A 19,512-nucleotide genomic window follows, 5' to 3' on the forward strand; every position below is an offset into this window, starting at 1 on the left:
AGGAGGCAGGACGTGGCGGGAGCTAGTGTGCTGAGCTCCCGTCCCCTCTCCACCCCTTGCTGCTGTTTGCAATGGAAGGGGGCGGGACAAGGTTGAGCTTGGCTCCACCCCTGCCCTACCCCCTCCCATTGCAAACAGTAGCAAGGGGCAGAGAGGAGAAGAGAAGGGGGAGGGAGCCCCACCACATAATAGTAGGGCCACTGTGCCCCACATATATAATAGGACCTCTTTGTGGTGACAATTAGTTATTGGACCCCTGCTGTGACTCTGTTTAGTAATATAATCCCCCACTATAGCCCTATACAGTAATAGGGTCTTTGCTGTGGTCCCAGTTAGGTATAGGACCCCAACTATTGCCCTATTTACTACTAGACCCACTGTGGCCCCTATTAGTAATAGGATCTCCTTTGGGGAACCGAATTAGTAATAGGAGCCCCCTTTGTTGCCCTATTTAATAATTAGACCCCTCTGTGTCCCCTATTAGTAAAAAATCCCCCTTTTCTTGCTCCAACAACTAAAAGGATTCCATCATTAGTTCCTATTAGTAATAGGACCCCTCTATAATTAATGTTTGACCTCTCTGTGGCCCCCAACGTACGGCCGCTGGTAGAATTTACAATAGCTTCACTGGAGACACACACATGCAGGACTTCTCTCTCCCGTCTGGTGGTGGGCGCAGCAACTCACACAACATTACATCACTCCTTCTCCTTGCTGTAGCACACAACTCTACAATAGGGAGAAGAAGTCAGGATTATGTTGTGTGAGATGGCACACACTGTGCAGCGTCAGATGGGAGATGGAAGTCCTGTCTATGGACAACTATTCTAAGTGCTACCGACAGCTGAACTTTTTAGGAGCGGGGTCCAGCTCCGATTCCTGCCTTCCCCTGTATATGAAGCACATATCAATATGGCAACACAGAAATGGTATTGGAGGCTCACCGTTATATGACAGAGGTAGAGGGTGATGGTAAACGATGATGATAAATATAATGAAACTCAAAGAAGAAAGACGGACAGTACATGCAACAGGTCCTTTTTGTATAATGCTCTTAAGATTTATTGACTGTCTCCAGACTTCCACAAATTAATGCAACATTTTGGGCCATTAGTATACAATTGACACTACTGTCCCTTATGTAGTTCTCAGTTCTCCATTCTGACAACCTTGACTGAAATACTGACCCTATTACAAGGACCCAGACAGGAGTTAAACAAAAATGTTGGATTTGAACCAAGGTATGCAAATTAGAAAACACAGACAAACTAGAAAACCAAAGAGCAGGACACTGACAAGGCAGACTAGACAAAATTGAACAGGTAGTAGGAACTTAGAATAAAGAATACTGGACAAATACAGTTGTCACAGCTATCAACCGCACAGACTGCTGAAGTCAAACAATATTTAAAGGGAGCCTACCAAGCAACAACTCCTCTCTGATAAGATAGGCAGAACAAAACGATCAACTAATCTAATCCAGTGGTTCTGCTGGGAGAACACATACCTGGCAACTGCCCCAACAGCAACTTAGATGGCAGAAGATAATGATGCAGCATGCGTTCTTCGGGTCTGTCCTGATTATAGACTTTTTAGTTCCCTTGCCAATCCCTATTTAGAGATATGCGAATTGGGCTATGTAAGACCATAGCTTATACCGAATATTCTATATACTGTCTGTTATCCTTTGTAATCTCTTCTAACCATGGCCCTGTTATTTGTTGAAGCTCCTGGTACTACTGCCTACACATTGTCTGCATATTGGTGCTGCTACTCATGCCAGCCCGGGCGAGGAAAAAGGAAAGAACTGAAAAGGAACCGATTGCTCCTCCACCGGAGAAAGTGAATAAAGAAGAAAACAATTCAGAACACAACAGCCATGCCACCACAAACAATAACAGCAGTCAGCGGGAAGAGACAGCCTGGAGGCGTCCCAGCGCACCGCAATGACCCACAGACACAATTTTATATGTTTTTACAGTTCCATTTTTAGAACCTCCAATCGGTTTGTGAATTGTGCACAGGACAAGATGGTATTACAAAACATTCTGTGTAAGGATAGCACTGCAAGGGAAGCTCGTTGACCCCACAATGCCATTGCCATGTGGGCCTAGCCTTACAATATTTCCATTATTTTATAATGGGCACTCAGGACTTGTAACATACGCTCTTAGGACCATGTTATGTGTATGTTCCTTTAATGAACGTATGATGTCTTCAGGCATTGCAGGGGTTAACAGTTTGGGCACAACTAGTAGAGATCCAGAAAAAAAAAAATGTTTCCGAACCCTTTGCCTTAATCCCTTTGTCTCTCTTCTTCTCTCTACTGAATGAAATTGCTGATGTGTTGCGGGCTTGGATACGACTAATCATCCTATTCATGGTGCTGCTAAGAACAGTGGTGATAATGCAGTATTTTACGTGAAATGATGTTAAGAAGGTGTAGAACTCCACTCTGAAACCAAGTGACTAGTCAGGCAACTTTTTCTTGTCCATCCAACCAAAACATAGCCATGAGATGAGGCCGGCTCTCCGTATGAACATGTGATGTGGTTCTGAAGATCGCATTTCTAGGCGTGTTACTGCAGGAGCCCAGCACTGTGTCCTATTGGTAGAGTATGACCCAAGTGGAAGTGAACATCCTAGGTGATCTAGTTCAGCCGTCCTTTCTACGTTTCTGTACACTGATACGTTTTGTTATTTTTTTAAGACGTGGTTGATTTGTGTGTGAAGACAGTCAGGTTTTCACAGGGAACTCCTTATTTTACTGTTTCTTTAGACTGTAAGAACTGCTGTCGCTCAGGTTTTCACAAGTCTGCTTATACACGGATATCAGATACTCTATGGCACCATTTCATCATTCACATATTGATATCATCTACATAAGGTATCAAGTAACTTTGTAAATACATTGAATGACTTACCTTTTCTGGATTCTGGGTTACAGCTTATAAAACGTCCAGAGCGGCATTCACTGTCCTGCTTTTGTAACCAGTTGACAATTTGTTGTCAAACCCTCACCTAACTGCTCCACCGAGCTCCTGTAAGGGTACCTTCATGTTGTGTTTGCATTGTACATTTGGCCTCTGAGCCAGGAAAGCTTCCAGCACATGCACTATCCAACAAAAGTAGTTGGACACCTCAGCAAGAACGAAAAGTAATATTTATTTCCATATGTTAATATTTAGCCCTAATGACATTGGATAGGCTCTTTGGCATACTTTCTACCGATGTCTGATATAATTCAGCTGGCTTTTCCCTGCATTCATCCTGCAAACAACTGGTGAGTTCTGGACACTGTTCATATTTTCCCAGCCCAATGTTCCAGTTCATCGAAAAGATGTTTAGTTGGTTTCAAGTCGGGACTCTGTGTAGGCCAGTCCAATCGTGGATCATCCATATCCTCAAACCAAGGTAAAACAGCATTGGATTTGTGATGAGGCGCGTTGTCACATTAGCATCTAGAATGTCAAGGTACACCTTCATGTTCATGGTTCTTTCCACTACAACCTACACGACAAGACCATGCCATGTAAAACACATCACCAGACTATAAGGGAACCTCCGCCATACTTAACTGTTGGCACAACACACTCAGGCAAAATATGTTCTCCAGGCATCCTCCACACCCAAGTACGTCCATCTGACTTGAAGATGTAGTAATGTGATTCATCACTTCATAGAACATTCTTCCATTGCTCAATTGTCCAATGATGACGCACCTTGACCAGTTGTAGACGGGCTGATGAATCTCCTTTGAGAGAATTTGCCAGACATTTGCAGGATGAGTGGAGGGAAATACCAGCTGAAGTGTATCAGATGTTAGTAAAAAGTATGCTATCAAGAGTATTCGATATCTTTAAGGACAAAGGAGCGCCACTAAGTATTAACCATATTAAGTATGGAAATAAATACTACTCTTGCTCGCTCAGGTGTCCAATTACTTACAGCAGTATAGTGTATGCGGAACATATCCACAAACCTCCATTCACCTGACAGAGGCCAGAAGAATGTCCTTTTAACTTTTGTCTGCTTGGTATACATCAGTATACTTTTTGTATGCTGTATGGAATAGTGCAGTAGACCTCATACTATTGATAGTATTTCATACACAGACATCCAGTAAAAAAAAGTATGCCATGCAGTATAAATTTTTTGTGCCATGACAGTCTGTGAGTGATGGATACCACTGTATGCCCATACCATGGCACCTGTCGGAAGAATACATTGGGTCATTCTCCTGATCTGTACCTTTAACAGACACTGCAGTGTGAAAGTAGCCTTAAGCATCCCCGCTGTACTGCATTCAGGTGTAATAAGGGTTCATTTACACTGGCAGATTTTCTGCCAAGAGTAAGTGCAATTGATATTTTAGCAAGTAAATAGGGGCATATTCAGCCCCATTTACATGGATCCATTAGCAATATTGTATGTGACCATACTGCTTGGGCAAATACAGTTCTGTTGTTGCCAGCAGCACATTACTGTTTACACCGAGCAATCTGCTGCTGACCACAGAAGATTTTTGTTGATGTCTACAATCACCCCAACAAATGAAAGTTTGCTGGTTTGTTGGGTCATTTGTGGCACCTTTGCATGAGCAGATGATTGGGTGAACGAATGTTCCTTCCAAATCCCCTGCCCGTGTAAAGGCCCTTTTATACAGGACGACTGTTGGGCGCTAAAGTGCCAGACAGCCGTCCTGATGATTGCTCCTCTACTTTCACACAGGAGCGATCAACGCTAGAGATCGTTCTGGCCCGCCTGCAATCCCAGTAAACAGGCAGTCATTCATAGCTGAACGATTGCTTGCTTACATAGGCTTATGCAACGACAGACCAACATTTTTAGGTCTGCATGAAAGATCCGATCAGCGATCAATCTTTCATTGCACTTATTTACACTGCGCAATTATCGTGCAAACCGCTTGATCTTACAAGTGATCTGCACGATAATCGTGTCGTGTAGTATTCCTATATAAGATTATGGGAGTAACAGATAAATGTCTTAGGATGCAAAACTTCATTGTAAGACCCCATTTACACCAATAGATGATCGCTCAAAAATCGCTCAAACTATAGTTTGAGCAACAGTATTGAATGATCATCTTTGCATAGTCTATAGTAGCTAAATAGCTACTAAAGATCTATGCAGGCGGAGCGGGACACCGCCGCTATCGCTCGGCGAACAATACAGCTTTTTTGCATAAGCAAACAGCTGTATTGTTCTTTGTGATTACAGCTCGCGTCCTGCTGTGAACTACCAGCAACACACAAGCTGAAAGAACCTTATCAGTGCTGCTGACTGTGATAACAGCCTGCACTGCTGACAAGAGTTCATTGCTCAATTCTAGAAAACTAGAATTGAGCAAGGAACGAATCGTGCATGAAAACTGCACGATGTCCAGGCATTTAGACCCAACAGTTATCGCTCAAAACACGGCTTTGAGCTAATTTTGAGCGAGAATCGTTGTGTCTAAATGGCCCTTAAGTTCTGTGCTGGCATTGTACTAGCAGGGGATTCTAGTACATTTCAGCTCAGAAGTCTTCATAATTGTGAATGCAGCCGTGAACAAGAATGGTCTATAAAGACAAACTCGCTGAATGTTCAACTGATTGTAAACTGACCCTAAAATAAGTCAAATTACCGTCCATGAGTGTATTTTTAAGACGCCAGTATTCTAGATGGCATGCGGTAGATGGAGTCCTGTGTCATAATTTGCTTTAGGCCCAGGAGCTTTGAGGAACTTTAAATTTGTTTGTCTTTGTTTTACAGAAAAGTGTCCTCCATTAACCCTTTCCAATCCACTGTCTGACCTCTGAAGACATTCTGATTCAAGGCTGTACAGCTCCGATGTTGGAAGACGTCCGTCGGGGTTCTCTTACTGTATATTGCCAGCCTCTCTGCTGTCGGAGCCTATCCAACGTATCGCCTCATGCAGTACTGGCTTTATCCAGCAGATAGCGCCGTTGTATAACAGCAGAAAAAGAGTAAGCCCCCTAGGAAAACCAGGATACAAATTGGATTGGAAAGGGTTAATGAGTCTCTTACACAGAAAAATAGAGCAATGTAATTGCAAAGTTACTAAAGTTTTTAATGTACCTGATATCTATATGTGACTGCATTATCATGCTCAAACATGAACATAAGGGTAAAAGAACCTATTGTATGTGAGGAATGGCAAGAGATGACAAACAGAACAATCAGTCATAGTTCTGTTGCCGTTATGAAAGGTCGCAATTGTGGAAAAGTTTAGACTCCATTCTTCATTACACCATTAGAAGGGGCTAGGAGTTAGTAACATGTCTCTGGCTGGATAGGCTGACCAAGGATTGGCTGTGGAATCTTAAAGGGGTTTTCAGACTTATTCCTTATATATAGTTGTGGGCCTCATACCCAAGACCATATAAAAGAAATATACTTACCATGGTGCCAGTTCAGTGATCCAGCCACATGGCAGTTGACAGGTGAGGTTACCAGGTCAGAAAGCCTGGTGACGTCCCTGTCAGGTTTTCTATTGCATGCAGGTGAGTAAAGAACCCACGTGACCACTGCAGCCAATGTAAATAGAAGACGGAATGGCTAGAGCTGGCAGCCAGGGGCAGCATGGCAGTGGGGAGGTATTAATGTTGTTTTTTTGTATATGCAACTCGTTCGCCCACTGCCATCAATGCATAAAATTCTTGGAAAACCCCTTTAAATAGCGTTCCCAGCTGCTTCCAGGTCTCCACCACCATTGTAACAAGTGTGATAATGCCGTTAAGAGTTTTGCAACTTCTTGAATGTGGTCCAATAAACAGTTTTGTGAAGCAACAATCCTCTTCCCCTTAGAACTCTATTTCATCCTCATTTATATTCATAAATGGGTCATAAAAGGGGTTTTCCTACTTTGATTGCATATCGGTAGGTGACATCATCAATGTATAATTAGTGGCGGTCTTACCAATTTGACCTAACCGGTCACTAGAGCAAAGTGGCAGTGGCTCTAGAATAGTGCCGTGCCCCGTTGGCTTCTATTGGCTCTGTACTGCTCATCTCAAAGATATTTCAATTCAGGACTTTGCTGAATCTGAATTTCATGTAGGACTGTGGAAAAAAAGCCTTTGCGGTATAATTGTTATCACTATGCATAATGCAGCACCAGAAAATACAGATGTGTCTTTCCTTACCTACCTTACCTGTCCTTCTCGAGATGTGGGGCGCAAGATGATCAGCTTTTCAGAAAAACATAATTTCACGATACTCTGTTAGGAGATATCTATTCTATATAAATCTATGTGGCCACCGATTGGTTGTTTTGTGAATTGCAGCCTTTCAAGGTTTTTGCTAGCATGTCGCTATAATGCATTGAATTGGTTTCATGAGAAATTGTGGCCCTCAAAACCAAATTTGAGCTAGGGTAAGGGTGGAAACATCTGTAAATGTTGACTGCATAAATGCAATTCAGGAAGAAGAGCTTCTTAATCCTAATACTGTCACTTTCTTGGGATGATTAAGGAACGATTTTGAGTTTCTCTGCTTAAATTTAGATATTCCTGTTCGAACGATTCCAGTTGAAGTGGTACTAATGACAGTAAGCTGCGACTTAGCAGTCATTTCTGTATCATATGCAAGGGGTGAAGATTGATCTTGTGCATAATAATCATTAGCTACTATATGTTCATTCTTTCAAGAATGTGCCCTTTACACACTATATTTAATCCAGAAAATAAGAAAAAGGGAATTATTTGTTTCTATGGCGTCCGTGTAAGGCAGATAGCTGCGTTAGTGGTTGTGTAGAAGGATGGCAATATAACAGTATCTCCTCCCTTTTAAAACCTCATTGCTCATCATGTTGGTCTTTAAGGAGAGATACTGGTTTACTGCACCTAACAGGGTTAAAGTGGATGACCATCCTTGACCACCAGTTTGTCATTATGTCTTTATAGCAGCCACGATTCTGTTTCTCTGTGACGGAGCTCAAAATTCTTTGCATAAAAAAAGAGTTAAATGATAAAATTCTGGCTGACTACATCCACCACAAGGGGGAGCTAAGGAGCTGGTAATACATTGAATTCAATGATAAAAGATTATGCAGTAAGCAACTAAGTTCCTTCTATGTTTATGCAAAAAATAGAGCTAAAACTGCTATAAGGATATTTGAAGAAGCAGCGCAGAATTTTGAACTTAAAAATGATATGGTGTCACGTTAAAAACTCAATTCTATCTTCTGGCAGCATGTTATAGAGCGGAAGGAGCTGAGCAGATTGATATATAGATTTGTTGGAAAAGTATTAGTATATATGTATGTTGTTGATCTAAATCTCTGCCCATTCTGTGCTTAAAGCGACCCTCCAAAACTGGAGAAACAAAGATAGCTGAACCACTTCTCTGATGCACACAGTCTATTAGTATGCATGGGTAATCTAAGATGGTGTTTCTCAACTCCGGTCCTCAGGGACCCCCAACTGGTCATGTTTTCAGGATATCATATAGTAAGAACAACTCTCGTAATGTCTTAGGCACTGACAATAATTACATCGTGCACAACTGAGGAAATCCTGAAAACCTGACTTGTTGGGGGTCTCTAAGGACTGGAGCACTGGTCTAAGATACCACACCTGTCTTAAATGACCAGAACTGCCCATGTGAGCAGCACTGAGCAGTCAGAGCAGCGTGCAGTGTCTTAAGGCCCATTTAGACACAACCATTCTAGTTTTCTAGAATTGAGCAATGAACTTTTATCAGCAGTGCAGGCGGTTATCACAGTCGGCAGCGCTGCTAAGATTCTTTAAGCTCGTATCCCGCTAGTAGTTAACACCGGGAAGCGAGCTGTAAGTGCGGAGAAGAATGCAAAACAGCTGTATTGTTCACTGAGCGATAGCGGCGGTGTCCTGCTCCGCCTGCATAGCTCTTTAGTAGCTAATTAGGTACTATAGACTATGCAAAGATGATCGTTTGAGCGATTTTTGAACGATCATCTTTCAGGGTCTTAGACTATCAATGCATACTAATGTACTGTGTGCGTCAGAGAAGCGGTTCAACCAGCTTTGTTTCTCCAGACCCAGACAGGCACTTTGAGTCCAGTGGGTGGTCTTACTCAGTACCTAACAGACTGCCCTGTCGGAGTGTATATACAGAGAGAACTAACAATTACTAATTAGGACCACCCACTGGACTCCTAAACCCAGAATGAGAAGAGATTTAGACCAATGAAATACAAGTTACACTGTATCGTTTCCCACAAAGCTATATATCAATCTCTTCAGCGCCTCCTGCTCTATAACATACAGCTGGCATATCGAAAGAATTTTCAATGTGATAGATTCAGTTTAAGCTGACTGTATACAATAAAGTACAGCAAGTTTTATTGCAACCTTTTTGATCTTACTACATATACCTTCTGCTCTCAGATTTGTGATATAATGGCTTAGCATTGTCTGTACCACTGTGGTCTGAGCTCTCACAATGCACTGATCTCTGTTAACTGCAACCCGGAAGACTTCTCAATTCAGATTTAGGTAAGAAGGTCAAAGAAATCTGAAAACTGGAACTTAGCTTTAGAATTCTCTACTGCTGTGTCGCAACGCTGTTTCTATTTTCCCAACCTTTGGTTAGTGACTGCTGTAACTAGTAGGCTTCCCAGCGCCGGATTTGTATGATTTCTAATGACAAGGTTTCTACCTATGTTGCCTAGTGGTCCTAAATTTTCAACAGTAGACCCTCAAGATCACATGTCACCGTCCATTCATACTGACCTTACCGGAGTCCTACAAATGACAGTTAGCACCTATTCACGCTGTCACAGTCAGTCTGATAGACTTTGAGTAGCTCTCCACTCAAAGTCCTGCTCAATGTGGTGTGGAGGATCGGGGCTCATCATCCCCTTTCTAGTAATCAGTGGGACCCCCAGTGATCATACATGTATTACCTATCCTATGTTTAGGTGATAAATATTGTTTGTGGGAAACCCCATTTTATAGCACAAGCCAACTTAAGTAAGGAACAAACAAACTTAAAAGACTTGTACTGACAATGATGAACTGCTATCACTGGAAATACGTTCTTGATGCTCCAGTACCTAGAAGCTTAGTTCTTCTTATACATTTTTATGAACATATTTTGTGTTTTTCTGAGTTTTCCATTACGATTTAGCTTTAGTTTTTCTTTAACATACATATTTAAAAAGCGCTTTCAGGGACTATCATACGATGGTCTCCGGATAGGCCATCAATATCAAATTGGTGGCACCTCCATTGATCAGCTGTTTGCAGGAGCTGCTGTCTGCTGAAACTGACACAGCTCTGTACATTGGTGTACATTGTGCAATAGTTTGGAATGGTATTGCAAGCTCAGTCCTATTCAAGTAAATTGGAGGAAGCTGCAGTACCATTCCAGGCCACTACACAGTGTATGGAGCTGTACTATTTCAAGTGCACAGCAGCTGCTGCAAACAGCTGATTTGCTGAGAGTGCAAAGTTAAATGATAAAATTCTGGCTGACTACATCCACCACAAGGGGGAGCTAAGGAGCTGGTTATACATTGAATTCAATGATAAAAGATTATGCAGTAAGCTACTAAGCTCCTCCTATGTCTATGAAGAAAAATGGAGCTCAAACTTTTATAAAGCTATATGAAGAAACAGCCCAGAATATTGGACCTAAAAATGATATGGTGTCACATTGAAAACTCAATGTAATCAGCAGGCAGCATGTTATATAGCAGGAGGAGCTGAGAAGATTGATATATAGATTTGTTGGAAGAGGATCAGTATAATATATATGTTATTGATCTAAATCGCTGCTCATCCTGTACTTAAAGCGACCCTCCAAACTGGAGAAACAAAGATAGCTGAACGGCTTCTCTGACTATCTGATGCCGGGTGGCGGTCTAACAGCGATCTGGTATGAATGACCTATCCTGAGGATAGGTTACCAGTGTTATAGTCCCATAAAACCCCTAAAGTATTAGCAGCAGAGTCAACTATTTAGTTAGCAGGGGCCGTATATCCATAGGGATATAGCATATATATGTTTGAGAGATCACTACAAAGGGTGGTCCTGAATTTGCAAAATTTGCATGAATTTAGGTTCAGTAAATAGAACATCCATTTCCACTTTGTGCGCTGAAAAGAAAACGCCGGTCATAAATGAAACACCGACTATCACATAATGTATGAATGTGTTCTATACGTGTAACTTGTAAAAGGTTTATGATCCCTATATCCACTGTTCAAGTATGCTTTCCACATTGTAGTAGCCTCTTGCTGTCACAATGTGTCATGTGACTGATAAACTCCGCCCAATATAAAAGCGATATTTAAAGCAATCCTCTGGTCCCTTTCCGGAGCGGTGGTTAGATCACCTTGTGCCCTCCATTATTCTTGAACAGCCACTGATCCACAGATTCCTGGAACCCCGCTTCGGTGAACTAGGATGACCACACCGCTTCTTAAACTACCCGATGCACATCGAAACCAGCCATGTACACTCTACTTTCTGATTGCCCAAGCCGTGAGCAACGCTAGCCTATTATCATTGTCTTAGACTACCGATGCAAAGTGTGGGGTAGTCGAAGACTCGGCACTGCCATCTGAATCACTGGAGCATATATACTAGGAACCGGTAGATCAGTTGCTGTACAGAAATGAAGGAGAGGGTTCCAGGTAATGTAAGTCCGCCTTCAGTCCTGGGATAAAATTTTGGCGAGCTGAGGGTTGCTTTAAGAAAATCATAATAATGACCTAAATAATTGAACAAAAAGGGATTTAAACCTTTCCATTCCATAATTTTCAACCATTACTGGTGGACAATGGGAAGTTCATCACGATAAGTGGAGTTTTTCTTGAAGGTACTGGATTACAACTTTTTGGAGGCTAAATCTTTTCACCATAACTAATCTGTTACTAATATTGTTGATTATTTCAATTTCTGACATTTAATTAATGTTCCTATACAGGGAACTTCAAAAATGTGGTAAAACAGTTTATTTTAGTGTCAACAGAGCCACAATGGTGAACACAAATGAAGAGGCCCTACAGGAAAGGGCAGAATGGGATTCCGTTATGGTGCTAGGTTTTGCCACCCCGCTGATTGCTAACTCAGTCCTGCCAAGTTTCTCGTAGCAAAGGGAATGAAACCAACCAGGGTTAGACCCGTTCTCTTCGAGGGCCCCATAGCAGTCACACCTCTATGATATGTACGCCATTGACTCATTGAGTACTGATCAAACTATTGACTCGTAATACGTAGTTTTGCTAGTTGATAGGCAGGACTTCCACTATGACTACCAGCATGCAAAGTGGCTTCGAGAAGGATACATGACCTCTATGTTTTGGGATGGTACCAGCAGAATTCTCTTTGCTTCTAACGTAATGATATTTTATTGCGTCTCCCGTTTTATTTTACAGCACCACCACCAATTTTTACAAGGAAACTAAGAACATTTTATTATTTTATTTTTTTAACTGTACGTGCACTAGATGACTACAGATGGATAGATTATGTGTCCGCATTAAGTCTTGTGCCCTGTTTTTTATGTATTTTCCATTCTTTGAGCCTTCTGTTGTGATGACAATTTTTCTAATCTTCATATAGAATTATCAATTCAATAAACTGTTTGTCTACTGTAGAATCACAGTGGGTTCCTAGTGTTCCTCGCCTCCATCTATTCTTGTCATGTCCTATTCGACCCCCTCCTCTTCTTCATTCATGTTTCAAGCCAAGTGCGTACAATCCTATGGGACTGAAATGAGTAATTTGTTGTGCTTTATGCTACATTACTGGTTTAAATAATTGATTGTAGAAAGCTGACTATGAACATTACGATGGTTCGGATGTAATGGCAGTATCATACTTACCGTGCGCTTTCATCAAATACTCAGTTAAAATCATTATTTTTATAAACTGTAAATAAAGATTTGTACAGTGCTTAAAGGGAAAGATTACCAACATTTTTTTAAATTTTTATTTTCAGTCTTGTTATACTTGTTTGGGTATACAGTGGGTTCGGAAAGTCTTCAGACTCCTTCACTTTTTTACATTTTGTTATGTTGTAGCCTTGTACAAATTGACAAGAAAATTCTAGTTTTACCCCACTTTAATATCCCATGGTGACAAAGTGAAAACAGAATGTTAGACATCTTTGTTAATTAAAAAAAAGAAAAGAAAATTAACATTTTGCATTGAAATAAGTATCCACACCCTGGGCTCTTGGGAACTTTCAGTTTTTGTAGCCTTCTCCAGATCTGTGCCTCCACACAATCCTGTCTTAGCTCTACAGGCAGTTCTTTCCTCCTTATGGCTTGATTTTGGCTCTGATATGCATTGTGAGCTGTGAGACCTTATATAGACAGGGGTGTGTCTTATAGCATTATGTCCAATCAACTATATTTGCCACAGATGAGTCCAATCAAGGTTTAGAAACATGATCAAAGATGATCAAGAAAAATGGGAGGCCTCAGAGCTAAATATCAAGTGTCATACCAAAGGGTCAGAATACTTATGTCAGAATGCAACAACACAGGATCAACAACACAGGAGGATAGACAGGCTGGACTAGATGGACATTGTCTTCATTCGGCCTTACAAACTATGTTACTATGTTAGTTTTAATTTTTTTAATTTCCAAAGATTTCTAACGTTCTGTTTTCACTTTGTCATTTTGAGGTATTGAGTGCAGAATGATGGGGAAAAACCTGAATGTTTTTAATCTGCACAAGGCCAACATAACAAAATGTAAAAAAGTGAAAGGGTCTGAAGAATATCCGAACCCACTGTATAATGATAAGGTCAAACATGGCTGCCTTCAGAGCCTGTGTCTATCCAGAATAACACGATAAATGTAAATAGTTTGCCCCTCCCCCAATGACTATGGATATATGCTTTTACAATACATACAGAATTATCCCATTTGTATGTCACAACAACACAGCTAATCTACAATCATATGGGACATCACACAAATCAATAAGGTCAAAATAGTGTTATTACATGACTTTCATAACATTCAATAAGCAAAAACAAGCAAGATCACAAAACGACTCAACAGAATATAATTTGCACAAAATGGTAAGTATCATGCAAACAGCTAAAAGAAGAACACGCCAAACAGTCTCTACCACAGGGTTTTTATTAAAGATATGAAATTTCAACAATTTTTGTATTATTATATTTACTCCATGTCCTATATTAGTGCACAAAGGACAAGGGTGGGAAAATGGGGAACATAGTGCATATCATATTGTAACGACACCAGCTGGACACTAAATGGCAGAACTGGACTATAGCAGTTGCCTTTCCTGGCTAAAAACCATGTCTCCTAGTACTTTGATACCCCAAGGACTTACGGTAGAGCTGAATAGTGTGACAACGGAACTACGCAAGAATAACAGATATGAAATACTTATTAACCCAATTGAAAACACAAATACAAAACTATGGACTCACTATTAAATGACTAGGGTAGAAGATGATGGTAACCAGACAATGATGGAGCAGATGGTATGGAAACCAGAAAAATCCTAACCCTAATGCAACCTCTCCCTATGTCATATCCTAATCTCTCCCTGATACTGACTTTAACACCAGACACCACTGTCCCGAAGTAGACCTCACTTATCCCTCCTGGTAACCCTCTTTGAAATACCATCCCCGAGAACAAAAAGACACTAGAACTGAGACAGGAAGCTAACCAAGCAAGCTAAATAATGAAACAAGGCTGGATAGGTAAGAACAAGGATTTGCAGACAAAACGACAGGCTAGGCAACAAGACTGGGCTAGACATAACCCTAGGAACAAGTCCACACAGACTAGAACAAGGTAAACTCTGGATTAAAATGCATGTTGTTACTGTTATCACCAGCAACCGCAATGCAGAAGTCAGGGATACTTAAAGCATCTCTAACTTTTCAGATGACTTTTCTTAATAAGCTGCTGTGTGTGTATGCGCTTCCCTGCTAAGCGCTGCCCTACTATTAGATAGCAATGCTGCCCATGAACAAATTATTGAAAACCAATTGTTATTTTCCACTCGCGGAGGGAAAATCGCAGCATGTACTGTTTCAGCGCGGACGGCTTCTACTGAAGTCAATGGAAGCTATCCAATTTGCTGTAAGTTCGCAAATGACACTGCGGACAGGCTGTGGAATCCGTCCGGCACATCCGCAATACAGATTATGAAGAATCCAGGCAGGTATGCAGGGGTCACCGGCCAGACACAAGATTGGATTCCGCTGCGACATCAGACTCAGCCGTATGCATTCGGCCTTTATCATATGCACACATCAAAAATATTTACATTTCATTAACAAACAACACTGATTAAAAACAAAACGAGAAGTCACAAGCAAGCGACGGTGTACATAATAATAATCTTTATTTATATAGCGCCAACATATCCCGCAGCACTTACAATACAGGGGGAATAAAACAAATCCACGGTTACATGAAGTAATCAATTGGTGGAAACAGTAGGGGTGAGGGTCCTGCTCCAACGAGCTTACATACTACAAGTAATGGGGTGATACAGAAGGTAAAGGGCTGGAGATGTGCACGGTATGGGGAGGTGGAGAGTGAGGGATGCTATACACACAGACAATGGTCAGGACGTATAGTGGTGGAATCGGGATGACTGCAGATGCCGGTTGATTACGGCTAACAGGAGCTGCAGTTAGTAGGACAGAGAGCATGTTATCAGGCGGAGTACAGAGGGGTTTGGTTTAGGGAATGTGGTATGCCTCCCTGAAGAGGTGCGTTTTTAGATCACGCCTGAAGTTTATCGTGTCAGTGATTGCCCAGATATTTATTGGTAACACATTCCAGAGGACTGATGCTACTCTTGAGAAGTCTTGGAGGCGGGAATGAGAGATTCGAATTAAAGGGACACTCAGTCTGATTTCATTCGCAGAGCGGAGGGCGCGGGCTGGGTGGTGAATTGAGATGAGGGAAGCAGTGTAGGGCGGGGTGGTGCTGTGCAGCGCTTTGTGGATGAGGGTGGGGAGTTTAAATTGAATTCTGTATTTAACGGGTAGCCAGTGCAGTGACCGGCACAGGGCAGAGGCATCCGAGTAGTGGCTGGACAGGAAGATGAGCCTGGCTGCCACATTCAGGACAGATTGGAGAGGGTAGAGTCTGGTGCAGGGGAGGCCGATCGGCAACGAGTTGCAATAATCGAGCCGAGAATGGATGAGAGCAACAGTGAGTGTTTTTAGCATGTCCACAGTGAGAAAAGAGCGGATTCTTGCGATGTTCTTGAGGTGCAGCTGACATGTTCAGGCCAGAGATTGGATGTTGGGGGTGAAGGAGAGATCTGAGTCGAACATAACCCCAAGGCAGCGGGCATGTTGTCTGGGAGTTCTGGTGGCGCCACACACTGAGATGGAGATGTCAGGATGAGTTCGGTTAGTAGAGGGCGGCAACACCAGTAGGTCAGTTTTTGAGAGGTTCAGTTTTAGGTAAAGAGAGGACATGGTGTTAGAGACAGCGGACAGACAGTCAGTGGCGATCTGGAGGAATGTCGCAGTGATGTCCCGGGAGGAGGTGTATAGCTGGGTGTCGTCAGCATAGAGGTGGTACTGGAAACCAAATCTCCTGATGGTCTGTCCAATGGAATATACATAAGATAAAATGCAAATGCTCAATATATTGCACATTGCCCAGATTAGGGTTCTAAAATATATGAATGACTGCCTGTTTACATGGGCCAATATTTTATGCCTACAATAATTGAAAAACCAACGGGAAGTGAACAGATTCACATTCGTCGTTCAGTCGGGGCATGCATTTACACCGAACAGCAGGAATCTGAACGATTTATTGGCCCGTGTAAAAGGGTTCTTGTGGTTGGGTGGGAGCTGAACCTATTCCTAATTATAATACTGGATGTCATAACCATAATTGAGATGCGGACATTATTAATACACATGTATCCTTTTGGGAACACTAATCTGAGCAGTGTGTAATATATAGAGCATTTGCCCTTTATCTTATGTATATTCTATTGCGTATACATCATCGCTTGCTTGTGACTTCACATTTTGCTGCTACTCAGTGATGTTTATCATATTTGTGCCTCTTTCTAGGTTGGTTAATAATCAGTATTGTTTGTTAATAAAATGTCATTATATTTGGGGTGCGCACATGATGTACTGGGTTACTTTTGCTTTTGGGAGAATTCCTGCTGGTCATAACACACATGCAGAAATTTGTACTAAAAATATTATGTCAACCAAGGGTGTAACTCTAAATCATGGTGACCCATAGCAAAACTTAGAAGTGCCCCACCCATTAAACAGAATAATATCAGAGGCAGCATATCTACAGTATGAGGCGGGTTCAGATCCAGCAGTGTCGCTCAAGGATACCTTTAAATAATGCAGCAACCATATAATAGGAAAATACCAGTTGTAAATAAAGGCTCCCCCAGCCATGCCTCGTATCTGCACACTCTAAAGGTCTTTTTACACGATTTACATGGACGACTGTCGGGTGTTGTCCCAGCAGCTAATGCTACTGTGATTTACATGGAAGCGATAGTCATTCTGTGGATAGAGATGGAGCGCATCAGAGATCGTTCTGCCGTGTTATCTTCCACTCACTGCAAACAAGTTGTTGCTCAAAGATTAAGCAGCTTTTGGTACCTTTACCGTCCTGCTGCTATCCCTAATGAACCTTTCAGGACCCCCCTCCCCCATAATACTAGTGTGCAATAAGTGGCCCTCCATAGTGTGGCATCGGGCGCAGTACTAAGAGGGGCGAAGCAGTGGGAACTAACATGGTACTCACGGTGGCTCTGTTGCTCCCCTATGTTAGAAAAATGTAGTCTGGCCCGTTGCGTTGCACAGTGGCAAATTGGCAGTTGTTATGGTCTGTTGCTGCCCGCTGGGGTCGGGTAGGGCAAGATGGTCATACCCCACACGGAGTCGGTAGGGCAAGGTGTTGTTTTGTTGTGATGCCAGCTCATGTACGGGTTGGGACCCATTCCAAGCAAAACAATAAATGAAAAATGTGGAGAACTTAACAGAAATAGAGGTAGACCCTCATGCAGTTCACATTAGATGACTTTGGAAGAAACAGTTACAGTTGCAGGCATTTATTATTTCTGTATTTTCTCAGGAGCTTGTTGCTGAGAACTACATTCATTCTCTGTGTTTCTCCTTCCAGAGTCGCTCACTGGCTGTGCCTATCTCTGGCTGAATTAGTTTCCTCTCTCATAACTCCTTTTTCACTCCTCTTTTCTCCCTCTTCTCAGTTACCAAAACGTACTCACACTTTAGATGTTTCACTTCCCACTGCACTGACTTTCTCCTTGTTCCTCCCCGGCCTCTTTCACGCTCAAGCTTAGCTCTGGACTTGGAAGACTGATTCAACGCCGCCCACTCTCTCCTTTCGTACTGTTACACTAACCAAGCCTATCAAGGGACTCCACCAATCACAGGCCCTCTACATCTGACTAACTACTCCTCTGACTATTGCTAGGTGACCTACTCTCATCAGGGGCTGGAGGATATTACCAGAACACATAATTCAGTGAGAAATATGAGCAGTGTAACATCATAACTTTTCACACATATACATCACATTAAACCTTATTTCACACTATAATCATCACAGAAAGTGCTGGAGTACCCAACTCTGTGGTACAACAATAACACTGCTGTCCCCCCTGTAGCCACTTAAGTGCTAGTGCTCCCCCTGTATCCAACCCAAAGCAGTGAAGTACCCCCCTGTGCTCCCCAAAGCACGGTTGTCCCCCTAGTGGCCCTCTAAAAGCACTGGTGTCTCTCTATGGCCCCTCAAAGTAGCAATGTCACCCTGTGGACCCTCAAAGAGCTGATGTCACCCTGTGCACCCCCAAAGCACTAGTATCCCCCCCACCTCCCCGTGGCCCTACCAAGGCACTGGTGTCCCCCTGTGCACCCCCAAAGCACTGGTGTCCCCTTTGCGGCCTCCCTTTCTCCTGAATGTACAGCAGCATAAGCTTCATTTACATTCAGCTGCTCTCAGTCCAATGGATTATAATATCTATATTATGGATATGAAAAAGCAAATAGCCAAAGACATCTGAGTGGCCATCTCTGAAGAGACAAATTGTGGTCGAAAGAAACTATCCACATGGACGGCTTCCATTGAAGTCAATGGAAGCTGTCCAACCCACGGCCCTTCCATAATGACATTGTGGAAAGATCGAAGGGACCTGCTTGGGAAAAGCAGGGATTAAGAAACAAACAAACTGTATTGCGCATGTCCAACGGTTCACCGTGTGGATCATCTGCAATACAGGAAAAAAAGAGGAATGTCAGGTACACCCGGATTCCGATGCAGGTCCCCACATGCGGAATCCGACCCGGTCGTGTACAGCCGGCTATAGGCCACTTTCACACGCAGTGTTTTTGCTGGGGGTTGTTTCATGTAAACAATAAAGAGGACACCGCTCAAGAATGAGGGTAGATGTCAATGATTAAATTACATCTGCTTCTGCCTAAGGGTGGATTCACACTGGAGAGGGCGATATCCGATCACTGCTGCTTTCC

The 19,512-nt window shown here is 42.4% G+C and overlaps 1 protein-coding gene across 1 annotated transcript in view; it reads left to right on the forward strand.

Annotated features, from left to right (window-relative positions):
* Positions 1-12,613, forward strand: part of MBOAT2 (membrane bound O-acyltransferase domain containing 2) — a 204,213-nt gene extending 191,600 nt beyond the window's left edge. Inside the window, exon 13 of the mRNA XM_066597492.1 lies at positions 1,728-12,613. Within this exon, the coding sequence (XP_066453589.1) occupies positions 1,728-1,950 (223 nt within the window). The 3' untranslated portion in view covers positions 1,951-12,613. The remainder of the gene's footprint in view (positions 1-1,727) is intronic.
* Positions 12,614-19,512: the final 6,899 nt, after the last annotated feature.

This window comes from Eleutherodactylus coqui, chromosome 1, assembly GCF_035609145.1.
Source record: "Eleutherodactylus coqui strain aEleCoq1 chromosome 1, aEleCoq1.hap1, whole genome shotgun sequence".
Classification (NCBI taxonomy): Eukaryota; Metazoa; Chordata; class Amphibia; order Anura; family Eleutherodactylidae; genus Eleutherodactylus; species Eleutherodactylus coqui.